The 16,633-nt window shown below is 33.1% G+C and overlaps 4 protein-coding genes across 4 annotated transcripts; 1 reads left to right on the plus strand and 3 right to left on the minus strand.

The window, feature by feature from the left end:
• Positions 1-1,591: 1,591 nt before the first annotated feature.
• Positions 1,592-3,082, minus strand: LOC122579633 (mitochondrial import inner membrane translocase subunit Tim13). Its single transcript, XM_043751838.1, has 2 exons — positions 2,875-3,082; positions 1,592-1,949 (listed from the first exon to the last, which is right to left on the minus strand). Exons 1-2 carry the CDS (start codon positions 2,986-2,988, stop codon positions 1,800-1,802), a joined length of 264 nt encoding a protein of 87 aa, XP_043607773.1. The 5' UTR covers positions 2,989-3,082; the 3' UTR covers positions 1,592-1,799.
• Positions 3,083-8,822: 5,740 nt separating this feature from the next.
• LOC122609951 (calcineurin B-like protein 7) lies at positions 8,823-10,332 on the plus strand. Its single transcript, XM_043782913.1, has 8 exons — positions 8,823-8,922; positions 9,004-9,086; positions 9,227-9,286; positions 9,355-9,463; positions 9,558-9,610; positions 9,705-9,785; positions 9,879-9,991; positions 10,073-10,332. The coding sequence occupies exons 1-8, from the start codon at positions 8,823-8,825 to the stop codon at positions 10,140-10,142; spliced, it is 669 nt and encodes a 222-aa protein (XP_043638848.1). The 3' UTR covers positions 10,143-10,332.
• Positions 10,333-10,626: 294 nt separating this feature from the next.
• Positions 10,627-11,407, minus strand: LOC122609952 (photosystem I reaction center subunit II, chloroplastic-like). Its single transcript, XM_043782914.1, has one exon. The coding sequence runs from the start codon at positions 11,335-11,337 to the stop codon at positions 10,714-10,716; it is 624 nt and encodes a 207-aa protein (XP_043638849.1). The 5' UTR covers positions 11,338-11,407; the 3' UTR covers positions 10,627-10,713.
• Positions 11,408-12,046: 639 nt separating this feature from the next.
• On the minus strand, positions 12,047-14,425 carry LOC122578971 (GDSL esterase/lipase At4g10955-like). The gene is made up of 3 exons (XM_043751044.1): positions 14,365-14,425; positions 13,904-14,045; positions 12,047-13,274 (listed from the first exon to the last, which is right to left on the minus strand). Exons 2-3 carry the CDS (start codon positions 13,963-13,965, stop codon positions 12,293-12,295), a joined length of 1,044 nt encoding a protein of 347 aa, XP_043606979.1. The 5' UTR covers positions 13,966-14,045; positions 14,365-14,425; the 3' UTR covers positions 12,047-12,292.
• Positions 14,426-16,633: the final 2,208 nt, after the last annotated feature.

The raw sequence follows: 16,633 nt of genomic DNA on the forward strand, positions 1-16,633 counted from the left end.
TATTTGAATATAATTGTAAACCGCTCCATCGCTACACCTGATCTATTTACTTACTCTTATGCGCTAACGCGCCCCTTTGTCAAATAGTAAACTTCCAATCGACTTCCGCCGGGTTGGTTGCTTGCTTCCAAAGCCCTAAGCAAGAGGTCCCATACTGTCCTGTCTTGAATGAGAACGTGAACTCGAACAATTGGCTTTACTTTAGCTACATGGATAGTTTTACCCACCTAACAAGAAACTACTGCTGTAATCCTGTTATCCTATTTATTCCCATGATGAAGGCTCAATTGTTTGAAATAGTGAATTATCATATAGGAAAAAAATGATACTACTACTTATAAGTCGAGTGACCCTAACAACTGCATAACTAATCTTATTGAATAGATGGGTTTCACAAACCTACTTCTCCTTCTTAGATGGAATTAATTCAATAAGATAAGGACTTAAATAATAAAAGGTAAAATAATACAAATTGAAAGGTGGAAACATAGTATCAAAGCTTTTTCAATCTATCTCTTGTTTTTTTTTTTTTTTTCATTCTCAAATTGTTAACATCACTTATCAGCTTTAAGTAAAGCAACATTAACTTTATAACCTTCTAGGCTTCTAGACAAGAAATTGTTGTACTATATCCTCCAAAGTAATTGTATACTTTTGTCAACTTGACATCCAGAAAAACGTATTGATTACAAATTTCGTCAATCTTTGTTTTTCAATATAGTGGACAATATATAACCCATTCTTGAATTGATAATGTTTTTTTTTTCATGCAAATCAATATTAAAAGGGAAAAGTATCTGTGTTTATGTAATTTTGTGACCGCCTATTATTGTATGAAAGAAACTTTAGTCGAGTTAATTATAAGTAAGTAACATGCTAAAACTAAATAAATCGTGTAAGAAATAAACATGGCACCACCGGCATCTGATAAATGGCCCAATGAAAGACTTCCACATCAGCTCATTCAATTTTAACATGTCACTTACATACAATAAACTAGACTAAAGTTTCTTTCATACAATAGTAGCTAATCACAAGTTACATACACAAGTACTTTTCCCATATTACAAAATTAGGCAATTGCTGTACCGAGAACCATTGTTTAATCAATCAATAAAATTCTCTTTAAGGTTTAAGCAACTTTAACATAAGACTAACATAGGCAGTACTTTTGATCAAAGATTCCATAACACAGGCAATCTTTAAATTTCTAAACAAACATTGAAAAACTTGGATAAAATCTTGTTATATTTTAACAAAGGTAAAAAATGGACCATCATAAGCAGGCCTGAGCACAAAAAAGTGGTCACTTTGGATTGCACTTATCTTTCCACACAATATGTTCAACCTCCTTCAATTGCTCAATAGTCAAGCAGTCGACACAGCAGTCTTAACTCGTTACCTGTACTGGGGTGGAAATCAACGGGGCTGTGTATGTTTTAACTAATCTCTTCTGGTCAAAGATCAATGACCATATATACCCATATACAACAATGCAATTATTAAGCTTCTGATTTTTATTCCTCCAGGAATGAGTGAAAAGGTAGCTAGCATCAAGGATTATACAAACAGGATATTAATAACAAGCAACTAAAGTACAATAGGCATCCATTAGTATATGGGGCTAAAAGTTTTAACATGCATTAATGACTTCATCAGCAAATCAAGTCAGTTATCAAAAAACACCTTATGATCCTTGCTTTCCTTCTAAGAAAGCAAAATGCAAGTTACACAATTTGTCTAAATAATCTCAAACATGTGCGACCTGAAAATTCACTCTATTGAATAGTAAAGAAAAACTATCGGTGCGCATTGAAAAGCGACTTGCTAATGATACCAGTAGCCTCTATATAGCGATCCACACACCTGGAGATGCAACTGCTCTCTCCCCCACTCAAACTGCTGCTTGGTTTAGTGATGCACTTGTCGAAGCACTTCCCCCTCACTGTCTGTTTCAACCATAGATTAATAGAATGTCAAAATTCTGAGCATAAGCATGAGAACAGAATTACAAAAGTGATCTTATAAACTCGACAATCAGATGCTGTATCCTGATGTATGAAACTCTTCTAAATCACCCAATTTACAAAAGAGATTGATAGGAGCACTGGAGATGTAAGCTAAGCAGACATGTACATCTAATCATGCTCGTTAAGATGTCAGATCAATAATAAGACTTTTGTGGTTTCCAAAATTCAGATGTTTCAAAATACAGTCACATTATGAATTGATATAAAATTTATTATTATACACCATCTTTCATGAAAATTCAGCTGTTTCAAGATAAAGTTATCTACTTTATTTTATTTTTTGAACGAAAAACTGACAAAACCCCCTGAAATTGGTATGCGCACCCAGAGTTCGAATCATGGTAACGCCTTGCTCTCCCATGTCAGACCCCCTACCCTTGCCCCCGGGTCCCAGATGAAACCCCTTTGACGAAAACACCCTGACCAATGGACCAAGACCCCGATGGCAAGATACACTTATATATTATGTATAGAAAATAACTGTAGAAATAAAACTTATTTATAGGCCATGACGCATTGTAAGAGCTCCTCAGGCAAATAAAATAACATTGAACAACACTTGGCACATAGAAGAAACCTACTACTACTGGAAAACTTCGGTGACTACCAACTAAAAATACCCAAATAGTAACAATAATAGACCACTTCAAAAAGAAAAAAAAAGGCAAACAAATATTAGCCATATGCTAACCACCAAATACACAAGGATAAAGTTATCGGCAGCAAAATACCTTTCATAAAGTTTTTCTAGCAGTATTAACTCATACGGTGCATCCTTTACACACACAGATATATATATATATATAATAGATATAGAGATAAAGGTATATAGATATAGATATACCTCGAGGAATTCTTCAGCGTAGGCTTGGGCAAGTGAAGCCTTAATCTGATCCATTAAGTCTTCAGGGGAGACCTTTGATGACGGAGATGAACTCGGCGGCGATGAGAAATCCATTAGTACGTGTGTTTGTGTGTGTTTTAATCTCTGAGCAGCGACAAAAGCAGATCTAATTATAAACCCTAGTTTTTGTGGGCTATTCGCCCTCTTTTCTTTTCATTTATTTACCCACCTTAAACCCTCCCCCGAGTATATTACATTTATGACCCCCCGTGTTAGCTTGGTTGACAATTTAGACTTGTCTTATTTTCCAAGCAAACAGGTTTACATACTCGTATTTTTTCATTTTTGAAATTTGTTTTTGATTAATATAAAAAAAGTTTGTTTTTCTTTTGGGTATCCAGCATATTTGAGTATTTGACCCGACCCGAGTATATCCTAGCATAAAGTTCAAAGAAAGGTAAATATATTATTATTATACTAGGTCTTTTACCCGCACGATGTACGGATAGTTAAAATACTGTTAACAAAATACGTATAAAAAATATAATCTAGATGTAGACATTGATAATTAATAAAAGTGTTTTATATTAATCTATACAACTATGTCATTCGGTGATAGCCCTTGTATTTTCATATTATGGTTAGTAACAAAATCGGTCAACAAAAACATTAAACAACATGAGTTGAATTTGACTCGGCTACATAGATTATAGAGAACGATTATAACATACTTTTAAATAAAATACATAGAAACCATGGAACGATTATAACATACTTTTAAACAATATGTCCTATTGTATATATATCAAAATGGTAAATGTCACTCATCGATTTTAATAAATGATTGTGAAGCATCAAAAAAGACATAACCAATCATATACACAAAAAGATAACCGATATTTATTTTAATAAAATAAAAGATTAGATAAATAAAAGATCTATTTTAATGTAAAATATGCATAGGTTCATATTACTAAGTCCCAAAGTAACATCGATCAAATGTACAATTAATTACGGGATTTTCAAACTTAGTTACAAAAACAAATTTTTACATAAAATAAATAAATTTTAATAATTCTATCTTGCATTTGAAAATTAAGTAAGTCATAGTTTTTTCTAAATATTTCAAATAAATTTAATTTAATAAAAAGATAAATATTATAAAAAAAAAAATTGGAGATGCACGTATGATAAAATCTTATGTGTCATTGTTTAAAGCTAGCTTTAGATTGAAAGAATGTTTTAGTTAATTAGGATTCTTACTGTTTTAATAGATATATAGATATAGATATCCCAAAACCATGAATCGTTTTGCGTGCCCATTTTTTAAAAAAACTTTTATTGTTTTACATTTTTACACCAAACTTTCATATATTCTATTTCTAACACAAACTTAGTTTATTTAGAATTTTTGGTTTTTAATTTTTGCCACATAACTTTAACCTTTTAACTTTTTGTCACATACCTTTAATTTCTTTTACTTTTTGCAATAATGTTTTGTTTTATTTAATTTTTAAACTTTTGTTTTTGTAAGTTTTGCCACGAAAGTTTCAATTTTACTTTTTATCACATACACTTTTAACCTTTACTTTTCTCTTCATAACTTTAATTTCTTTTACTTTTAGCACGAAATTTCTGTTTTATTTTGTTTTTAAACTTTCATTCTTTTTAATTTTTATCACATCAACTTTTAAACTTTTAGTTTTTGTCACATTAGTTTTATTTCCTTTACTTTTAGCACGAGATTTTTGTTATATTTACTTTTTAAATTTTCATTTTTCTAACTTTTGCCATGAAAGTTCCATTCTCTTTACTTTTTATCACATAAATTTACTAAAATTTTCGCCATTTTACTTTTTGCTACATAACGTTTCGTTTCTTTTACTTTCCGCACAAAAGTTTTGTTTTATTTACTTTTTATACTTTTATTTTTTTAACTTTTACCACGAAAGTTTCATTCTCTTACCTTTTACCAGAGTTTTATTTTCTTTACTTTTTATACCATATAACTTTGAGTTTTCGCCACATAACTTTCAATTTTGTAACTTTTTTCGCGAAAGTTTCATTTTCCTTACTTTTCACCACATAACTTTTGGATTTTTTCCTTTTGTCAACAAATTTTCACATTCTTAACCTTTTACCACATAACTTAAAAATTTTCAACTTCAGCCACCAAAGTTTTATTTTCTTTACTTTTTTACCACATAACTTTTCACTTTTTAACTTTTGCCACGAAAGTTTCATTTTATATAATTTTTCCACATGTGCAGATGTTACGAAATGTCTCCTGGGGTAACGCCCAGAAACAAAAACTAGTTAGATTCTAAAATAAAAAGTTAAGTCCAACAGCCCTATGTAGATTACATAATTTTTTGTTAAAAAAATATATTTTGGAGATTGTAAATTACATCAGTTGTTTCGATACCAACCCTCATGCCACATTACTATCTAATAAAACAAACCAACTTTTTCTTCCTTTAAACTTTATATCTTTGAAAAACCAAAAATATCCTTCTCTTTTATTCATTAATTTGAATATCTTCATCTAATATTTATACTATTTATACTATATATTAAAAATTATAGCCCCATTTATTTATGGAAATGTTACCCTATGCAATAAGACAATAATACCCTTACTTTTTTCCTACACATCTTTTTTATTTTATTCACTAATTTAATTATCTCCACTAATATACCTAAGATACCCTTAATGAAATAAATTACATCACCAGTCCCTCAAGTCTTAAAATAACTACACTAACCTAATAGCCACACTATTTGTCGTCACCGCCATCCATTCACTGTCACCCGTCACCACTACATTGTCATCACCGCCGCCGCATTTGCGCGGGCACCATGCTAGTATTATAAAAAGAATAACCTTTTTTATTTTTGGTAATGTTGAAAATATGTAATATTTTCACTTAGCACCCCTTAAAATACTTTCACATACACTACCTTTTTAACATTAATGATTAAATTACACTATCAATTCTTTATGTTTTAAAATATGTCCATTAACCATTCACATCAATTATATACACAACTCAACGTCTCTCCATCACCAACCGTCGCCCAACCATCACACCGTCGCCGTCACGACTACCGCCGCATCGTGCGGGTACCGTGCTAGTAACTATAATACACTTAATGAAATACTATTTACAATATAGATCCCCAAACACTTAAAATAACTACAATACCACTTTTAACATCAATTACTTTTATATTCACCACCATTGTCGCCCTCATCACCGTCCTCACTATCTTCCCCATTGCCGCCCCCATCACCGTCACCACCACCACCTCCGTCATCACTACCTCCACCGCCGCCACATTACGCGAGCATAAGTCTAGTTTTGTATCATTTAAACGTACATATTACAATAATTTATATGTTATGCAGCAAAATAAATGACCATTTGTTTGATTCTCTGCGATCATCATTTAATTAAACAAAACAATTAAACTGGTTATATTGGCATGGATTTAATATTCGTGACAAACATATTACTAAGGGAATGTCAAAGCCAATGTACGTGTTCCATCAATAATGTGACTTGGTGACTGGTGAGCCGAAGTCAAATAGGATTAACATTTCAACTATGTCAATGTAATTTATTTTCGAAATCGTTGTGATAAAGCTATTGTTCATAAAGTTATATATGTACGAAATTTTAAGAAGCAATGGAATTAAGCTACTTTTTCCAAGGTTATATATGAGGAAGGTTGGGAAACTCGTGACTCGGGATCGGATCGGCGAGTGGGGGAGTCACATTTTTAAAAACTCGGATCGGAATCGGGGAGGATCCGGATCAGATTTTTATATAGAAAAATATATATTTTTTAAAATTATATAGAATAAACTTTAAACTTAAAACATAACTATTTAAAAACTTTAATATAATTTTCTAAAGTTCAAACTTTATTCATTAGAATCATAAACTTAAACCAATTTAGGTTTTTTTTATTTAGAAAAAAAAAAAAACTTTGACCATAGTTGACCCGAGTTTTGACCCGATCCGAGCGATTCTTGACCGATCCACCTAATTTTTGACCGATCCAGGCGAGTTTGACCGAGTTTTACAAGCGACCAAGTCGTTGACTGAGTTTTGACCCGATTCCAGCTAACTCGACCCGTTTAACCCCCGATTCCGATCCCGAGTTCCCGGCCGAGTCGGCCGAGTTTTACAACACTGTATATGAGTATATAATTAATAAACAGATGTAGGACAAAATGACAAATAACTATAGAATCCAATCGTCCATGCCCGCTAAAGTTACGATACAAGGTAACTTTAATAATAAAACTTTAGGTTTCGCATTTTAAAAAGAGGTAATGGCGCAACTTATTTCTTGTTTACCTACTGTTTTGATGTAATTTGACAAAATCTATATATGAAAGTACAATTAAATAAGAAAAAAAAGTTATGACAAACAAAGTTTAATTTGTTGGCATATATAGTTAAACTATAAACTAAGGAAAAATAATAATGACAGCCCTAAAGGTTGTCATTAATACCTTATTATATACATAAAAAGTAGTACTTTATACATAACATCCCCTAAATTTTCAAATGACAAAATACAAATTTTAATACACTCAAATAACTAATACTGACAGCCATTAGAGCTGTTATTAACAAAACTCAAAACTAAATGAAAATTGAGATTTCAGAAAAAGTAGTAATAGAATTTTACCAATGCCTGAATTTGCTTTATACTAACCTATTAATAACCCACGTTAGACCGTCTTAAACTTTTTTATTTTTAAAAAAATAAAAAATAAATTAGACTCGGATATTCCCAAGTATACATCTATCTTTTAATCTACTCTACTCTTTTGCCTATCCATATATCCGCTTTCTCGCTTTATACATATACATTTATCTCTTATCTCGAACTCTAATTATCTATATAGACTACGACTTTATTTACGTAGACCGTCTTAAACTTTTGCTGTAGTTTTGTTGATCTTTTTTAACCTTAGCAATGTTGATTTAAGGTGATTGCATGGAATAACCTTAGGCAGTTAGGCGATTATCGCGGGACTAATTCCAATCAAAACGATAGTATCTTTTTTGAACATATTTGTATACAATAAACTTAATTTTATGCAAGGGGGGGGGGGGGGGGGGGGGGGGGGGGGGGGAAACTATCAGCATCGGTGTTAGAGACCACTCACAATGGTTGACACAATTACGAGTCGAGTGCAACATAAAAAAAAAATGGGTTAATTAATGTCAAATTAACTATTGATTGATTATTCAACTTTCAAGCTCCAAAAGTTAAACTGAATCCTTTTTTATATTGTGGCCTACGTGATTAGTGATCTTATTGCGATTATAATAATAAGGGTGACAGCTTCATAGAACATGACAAGCCTTGATCTCGTTCATCACCCATATTGTAATTAACAATCTAATAAATTAAGTGTATTATTATTATTACCTTGGCAGTTGGCACCATTTTTCAAACACAGGTCGGTTTCTCCATCTTCAACTCTTTCTGCAGTTCATATAATCTTCATTTGATTGTATGTGTTTATATTTATGAATTGATTCGTACTTACATAAAGTCAAAGCTTCTATAGAGCTTTACTAGGCTATGTGTATGTGTTTTGATGTATGTTGGAATGGAATGCCAAATGAGTTTTTATTTTGGGGTAATGTAAACGAAGAGAGATCTCTGTCCACGCTATCCGCGAAACAGTGTCCAAATCGGTATGCCAAGATTTGTAGCTAGTGAGTTTTAAAAATAGACGTCCTGACCAATTTCCTGCATTTCTTTAAATAGTTTATGTTTCTCAAATCAATGATTGGAACTGATTCAATCTGACCCGAAAGTACTTGGTTAAAACTTCCTTTTGGAGATTCATTTAGTGGTGTCTAGATTTTTTTCACGTTCTATCGAATTTACAGGTGCATACACATCAATATCTGAGAATGAAAAACATGACAATAAAAGAATGCTGTTGTTTCTTGAAGAAACTTAGAAACCCAAGTCGAATTATCCACTACGCTCTTCTTGCTTCTGAGACGTCATGTTAGTAGCATAAATTACATGTTTAATACTGCACAAGATTTCAGGTGAATCACTCTGATCGTGTTCTGTTTTGTTTAACAGTTTCCATCAATGAAATAGAGGCACTATATGATCTTTTTGAGAGACTAAGTTATGCTATCATTGAAGATGGCCGTATTCATAAGGTAACGTTTACCTTTCCATTGCACAAACAAGCTAACAAACGTTCGGAATTTTAATAAATATGATTATATGTTTATTTTACTCTCAAATAAACATTTACGAGGCACATAATAATTAAGAGATTATGCCATTTCATGAACAGGAAGAGTTCCGGCTTGCTCTTTTCAGTAATAGCACTATGCAGAATCTGTTTGCAGATAGAGTGAGCAAACATATTTAGAATCGCTCAACACAAGGATAAAATCTGACTTTTTAATTGCATTAATGCAGATGTTTGACTCATTTGACATCAAGAAAAACGGAGTTATTGAATTTGATGAATTTGTTCGTTCTCTAAACATCTTCCATCCTGATACTCCTGATTCTGCTAAAATTGAGTGTAAGATACATTGCAGTCTTGCAGATGAGTCAATGATCTTCTTAGAAGTTACAATTGACATTGACTTCACTGACATTTTAAAATTGTATTACAGTCATGTTTCGATTGTATGACTTGAAGCAAACTGGATTCATCGAACGAGATGAGGTAAACAGAACCATACCATACTTTCGACATTTAGTCAGTGTTTGACTTTAAGTTGGAACTTTGATCTTGATAAAACACTTAAAAAAAATTGAAGTTGAAGGAGATGGTTTTGGCTCTCTTGAGTGAAATGGATGCTGAGTTATCAGAAGATGCAGTTGAAGCTATCTTGGATAAGGTAGTGATAATGGATTTTTGGATTCAATCCTGACTATTTAGTCATCAATTTTGACTTATAGACATTGACATATTTCCTCATCTATTTGGTAAGACCATTTTGGATGCAGATCTAAATGGGGATGGAAAGATTGATTTAGAAGAGTGGAAGGTATTAATCTCAAAGTATCCATCCATTCTGAAGAACATGACTCTTCCACTTCTTAGGCAAGTTTTACTTTATATTCATCCTTCATCATATTCATTATTCTAGGAACAAAATGACTGATTCTTCTTATTATACAACAGGGAAATCACTCAAGCATTCCCAAACTTTGTGTTGAATACTCAAGTCCGAGAGCTAGAAGTAATAACATAAGAAGCAGCAAAGCTGCCTGCTACAAGTCATCTTTCACAGTACCAACCCCAAGTTTTGTTTGTACAAGCATCTGTTTTCATCTTTATGTGCAGCAACTGTAGAATTTTGTAAGTTATGTGACCAATTCCTCATGTAATCATCCATTTAACAGTCCAAGTTTAGTCAAATAACATTGAGGGTGTTAAAATCATGGTATCGATGAACTTTGACAGGCATGTACTAAAAGTTTAACCTGGACTAAGAATTGACAAAGAGAAAATAACATCTTAGCAACTTTACAGGAATTGTCATCGACAATAGCAATTTTACGAAGTTACAACTCTATATTCTATAGACAAACATAGCCCATTTTAACCGTTTAAACAAAGTTTGAGATACTAGGTACACAATTAGCCATACTATGAACCGCAACAAGCAAGTTAAACCAAGACTAGTTTACCAAACAACTTCATATGATCAGAACATAAAGCACACAAACATGAAATGAAATATAAAAAGCATTAGTTTATAATTACGAAACAATATTACATAATCACAAATCATCCCATGCATATATCATTGATTTATAAAATCATATATCATAAGGTTGTTTCCCTGTGAACTTAACTTCAATGGGACTAACATTCTTTCCAATGGACCTCATGTTTTGACCAACACCTTGACGACCAGCGTTGACTTTTTCAGGGTAGACACCATCTTTAGGATGCAAATACTGAACTTCACCATTAGGAAACACCCTATAAAACTGATACTTGATCTTGTACTTGGACCTCAATCTTGTCCCTAAAGCCAAACATTGTTCTTTCCTGGCTAACTTCAACAAGTTTGGTCCTTCCCTCATGATGGCAGCACCACCAGTTGGCATCTCAAAGATTTGTTCTTTTGGAGATTCCCATGTGATAACATAGAATTCTTCAACTTGTGCTTTACGAAGGAGCCCACCTGTGCTGCCTGCAAAGATGGGTGAAGGGGTGTTTGGGTCAAGTTCAGGTGGGGTGAAACCAGCTGGTGCTTCTTTAGCTGCAGGTGGTGCAGCAGCAGGGGTGCCTTCAGCTGCTGCAGCTGCTTTGATGGTGAAGGTCCTGGTGGTCAGGTTGAGATGTTTGACACCTGTGAAGGTGGTGGCTTGTTTCCATAAGGAAGTTTGGTTTGAAAGTGTTGGGGTGAAGAGGGAAGCTTGAGTTGCCATTGCCATTGAATTGAACAATGAAATGAAAATGGATCAAGATTCTGACTTGTGTTTGTGTGTGTAGAAATTGTAATGAGAGGATACAAGATTATGTGGAGTTGAAAGTGGGTGAGTCAGATAAGGTGATATGTTGTGACCAATGAGAATGTGGTATTTCGATACTCTCCTATATCTATGGTATAGATAATTTTGGCATATGTGGATTTTCTATTACAAGTTTACAATACTATTAACTTTGGTCCTCAAACTTCATTTTATTATGCTTTATGCTTCTACTTTTGAGATTTGGTCATGTCAAACTAAAAAAAAAATGGGTGGTGCTTTGCTTCCTTCATCATTTACATCCTTTCATTTTGATTCTTTGTTAGTTTAATCTTGTGTAATTAGTAACAACGCCTAGTTGTATTGACTCTAAAGTCTAAACGTTGTGAAACACCAAAGAAAAGCGACCAAGTAACATTACTACTTAACGTCAAAAAAGCGACACCCGCAGGCAATAATTAACATAACAAATTGCCCTTTTTAAGGAAGATGGAAGCCATTCTGGTTTCATATGTCATCCCTTCGGTTTGGACAAGCATGCAACAATACCACTTCAATAGTGTATGCAGTTGGCCAGTTGTGTATGATTAAGACCATCAAGTACAGGCTAAAATAACAAAAGTATCCCCAAGGGCATAGCAGGTGACAGGCTTAACAGTTGCAAAAAATGAAGTTATAAAAAACCGCCATAATGTAGTTTTTGATTCAACATCGTAGTCCGTTTTGTAAAAAAAACGTCTGTACAAACAAATTTATGCACTGGAGAATAACAAACAAGAGGGCAAGAATTTATAAAGCGGTAAAACATAATCTTTTGACATGAAAAGAATTTCAAAGTTCACTAACAGGTTCCAAAATGCACATCCAAATGAAAACCCTAGTGTCTTTTTGACCCCAAATGGTTTAGCATTCCTGATTATCATCTGTAGGTTCTGGATTCCAGCTGTTGATCTCGTTTCCACCACTGGTGAATGCCATGAGCTTCCCTTAAATCACGAGCACGAGACAAATTCACAGTCAAATTAGCTGATGGAAGGAGGTGCAGTGGTTCATGTGATTCCTTCCCAATTGCATCCATGAACAGACCAGCAATGGAATGTTGTGCTGCCAAACGTTCGACTCCTCCGGCTCCTATGCTTCCCATCTTTACTCGATGCCCAAAATACCCGATATACTCTGAACATATATGATCACGTGGATTCACATATAAACTAGGCACCCATGCTGCCAAATCAAGAAACAAATTATTTTGTGAAATGTTTCGTTGTTGATGATTGTTTTTCATTTTCACAGCAACAGCAAGTCCTGCTGTCACAAAACTGCCAGCGATTCTGAGACCATGTTTGACTTTCTTGTTCTTAATATGCTCGATAGGGGCAGCAACAAATGGCGGATTGAAAAGATGACATTCCAGAGAAACCCCATTTTTGACCATGTTCTTTCCTGCAAGCATAGCCATTGCCGCTCCAAGGGAATGACCCGTTAACCAGATATTCGTATCACCAGAAGCAACCATGTTTCTCACAGCTTGCATCGCGATCTCAAATCTTGAAGATTGATGCAATACATTTTTGACAAAATGCAAATCTAACTGCAAGTCTCTAGAGAATGCATCACCTTTAGTTACCGTGCCCCTGAAAGCAATGATATAAGAAGGGGCCGAATTTTTTGAAAGGGTATTATAGTTTGATAACAGGTCGGCTTTAAATTTGAAGACGGCACCAAAGATGGACGAGTCCGCATCATCAATGAGTTGACAATGCAAGTCGAAATTGAAAAAATTCCACCAAAAAGGAGCAAGTGCATCTGGCCCTTGACGGTTTTCTTGCCGGTCACGTTGCATGATGTATACACCTTGAACCATCGATGCCGCAACTGACCTTCGATGATCCACATCAGTCCTAAATCATAAGAGTGAATTGTTTACATTGACCCAATGAATACATAGTAAGGTATAACTTAACCACGAATGTGTAACAATGAAATGTCTAATTGTCTATAGAAAGTAGGACTGTAAACGAACCAAAGGATCCAGGGGAAGTTCATTAATGTTAGATTAGTATGTGAACAAACATGAAGAAGATTTTCTGCTAACATAATTATATGGACGAACACAAACATATGTCTCATTCGCGTTTTAACATTCGCTAAGTTTTATGATTTGTTGTGTATCATGTTCATTTGTATCATAGATTGATATGTAAATACATATATATTACGTATCACAATAATGTAGTAATACTTTAGGGAACAAAAATGAACAATCATAATAGAATAACGAATAACATCATGTCTATTTTAAACTTAGTATTCACTTTCATGTATGTATGTATGTATGTATGTTTAATATCATAAGGCTTGTGTTCCGTTACTTTACTATTATTTGCTCAAAACAAAGAAGCGTTTTCTTTCAAGTGTTAGTGTTCATTTGTTTGTCCCGGCTAAATATAAACAAACTGAGCATCAACCCACGCTTGTTTGGTTCGTTTACAGCCCGAATAGAAAGTGAAGTAAGGGAAAAAGTGGCTACCAGTCAACAGTAGTCAAGTGTAAGGGTCCTGAAAGCTGAAAAATATCCCTTTCTGAAGCCATTATACATACATATATGTATATGTTTTGTATTTTTGTGATTTGTTGTTGATTCAGAAGTCAAAGGTGGTTTATATGTGATACTGAAACATGATAACAAGAAAAGAACAAACAAATAAATACAGAATGATTATAAATAAAGTATAAAAAAAGAAAAAGGCAGCAGTTGTAATTGTAAACCAACTTGGGGAGTTGGGGGTACTAAACCTAATCAAATCAAGTAGATAAAAATCTAATAATTATCTTCTATTACTAAATTGAATATATATTCGATAAACATATACACCAGTGATATTTTTTTAGTAATTAAATTAGATTAAAAAGGATTATGCTGAAAAATAACATGGATTATTCCATAATAAGAAGGGAAAACAAACAAGGAACGAAAATGTAATGTAGTACCTGAGAGAGAGAGAGAAAGATTGTATGTATGAATTATATTATGATTATGATTATTATAGATAGATATGGATCTGATGGGCACCGCTACAAATGTATTACTCCGTATTTATTTATATAATTAAATAATTAAATATATTATAGAATGGGATTGATTTTATTTCCCGAAACCTTCACCAAGAGGTACTATGAAGATCAAAGTCGTAACCTTCCCCTCCCTCAAAAAGAAATATGATGCAGGTGGGATTTTGATTGATTTGCTTGCTTTCAATTCAATTACTAGTTTACTTTAATTAATTTTTGTTGTTGGCCGGTTAAAACTTTACACGCGGTATATCATATACCGGGAAAAAAAAAATGAAAATAGGGCACAACAATTCAACAAATGCATCAACAATTTTTTTATAACAAGATGGGGCGGTTAAACAGTGATTAAATAATACAAAACAGTGGAGGAGAAATTGACATGTGTGTGTTTAAATCGAAAGGAGAAAAAGAAATTATTGTGTGTTAGATCTTGTTATGGTGTTTAGAGATCTAAAATTAGAGGTAATATGTGAATTATGGGTAATATCAGGATATTGAAAAGATTGCTGAATTTCCTAGAGAGTCCAATAGATTTTATAAGTAATTGTAGATATAGATATAGATAAATAAATTGTCAATATTCTTTTTAAAATTGCATGTTTTATTTCTTTTATAAAAAGGTTTTGGAATGACTAGAAAAACCTTTAACCGCCCTTTGTGCACCATTTGACCTTTCTCCACGACAATGTTCATGACCATTTTTCATAAAGTCCTCAATAATGACTTATGTAGCACCGAAACGGATACGGTAAAGCGGCACGGGAATAATACGGGAACGGCAAAACTAAAAAAATTATGATACGGGTACGGCAAATATACGACTATAAGTAATAAAATATACATACATATATATATATATATATATAGATTTTATATAGAGACACTTGAGACTCATATGTATAATTTTATAATATATGTTTGATGGTGATCGGTGATCGCGGATTAAATTTTTATTAATCAATTTTGGAATAAAAAAAGGTTGATGGTGATCTCAATTATATAATTTAGTTGGTTTGTGTTTGGTGGTATGCATAGTCACAAGATGACAGACGTTTTTGAAATAAAAAAAACTCATTGAAACCCTAATATTAATTAGATACGGTATGAAAACTTCATAAAAATGTTTCGGTATATATAGAAACTTCAAGGAAACGTTTCGTACGCGTTTCGTACGAGTTTCCGTTCTCATGAAGTTCCCGAAACGGGTACGCTTAACTGTTTGGAGTTTCGGTGCATCATAGATAATGACAACACAAAGTATTTACACATCTAATACTACAACATAAAAATTACTCAATTCATATTGAAATGTCCCAATTAAAATATCCATTATGCAGTAATGAATTAGTTTATATTAAACTTTTATTTTATCAATTAACACTATAAAATTTTATTTTCTAAAGGGATAAAGGCATGGGAATGTACCCAACTATGGCAAAAAGACTATGTAATGTACCATACTACTCGACTTGCTATTCAGTGTAACCAACTACGTTTTTTTGGTTATTTAATACAAGCAACCGGATACACAACAAGTAGCAGGTTACCACTTGCATTTTTTATTTCTTTTTTATTAAAAAATTGACACCTGTTATGTTTAGTTTATAAATCTAAGTACTAAAAAATTTTCATACTGTTAAATGCCAAGATTAAGCAAGAAAGTATTCATGTTTCTCCTTTTCTTTTAGGATGTGAGACCTCTAAACCCGTCGTTGTCGTTGATCTCAGTCAGTTTATAACTTTCTCAGTAAAGAAACAAAAGTTCCACATATATATCCCAAGTTATTCCAACTTGTTATAGTTAATCAACTACTGTAAAATGCAGTATATTAAAGTTTCACATATATATCCCAAGTTATTCCAAAAATCGCGATTTAAATTTTTTCCGGCGAATCACCAATTTTTCTGGTGAGTGTTGGATTCGAAAACTTTTGGTCAGGGTTTGTGCTAGATTAATTTTGAGTCGATTGGTGGTAATTTCTAGTCGTAATTCGAATAAACAACAAAGTTATCGCGATTTTACTTTTTCCGGCGAGTGTTGGATTCAAAAAATCTTGGTCAGGGTTTGTGCGGGATTGAGTCGATTGGTAGTAGTTTCAAGTCATAATTCGAAGAAACAACAAAGTTATCGCGATTTTAATTTTTCTGGCGAGTGTTGGACTAGTGAGCATGATGATAGAAACCG

Source organism: Erigeron canadensis, chromosome 8, assembly GCF_010389155.1.
Source record: "Erigeron canadensis isolate Cc75 chromosome 8, C_canadensis_v1, whole genome shotgun sequence".
NCBI lineage: Eukaryota > Viridiplantae > Streptophyta > Magnoliopsida > Asterales > Asteraceae > Erigeron > Erigeron canadensis.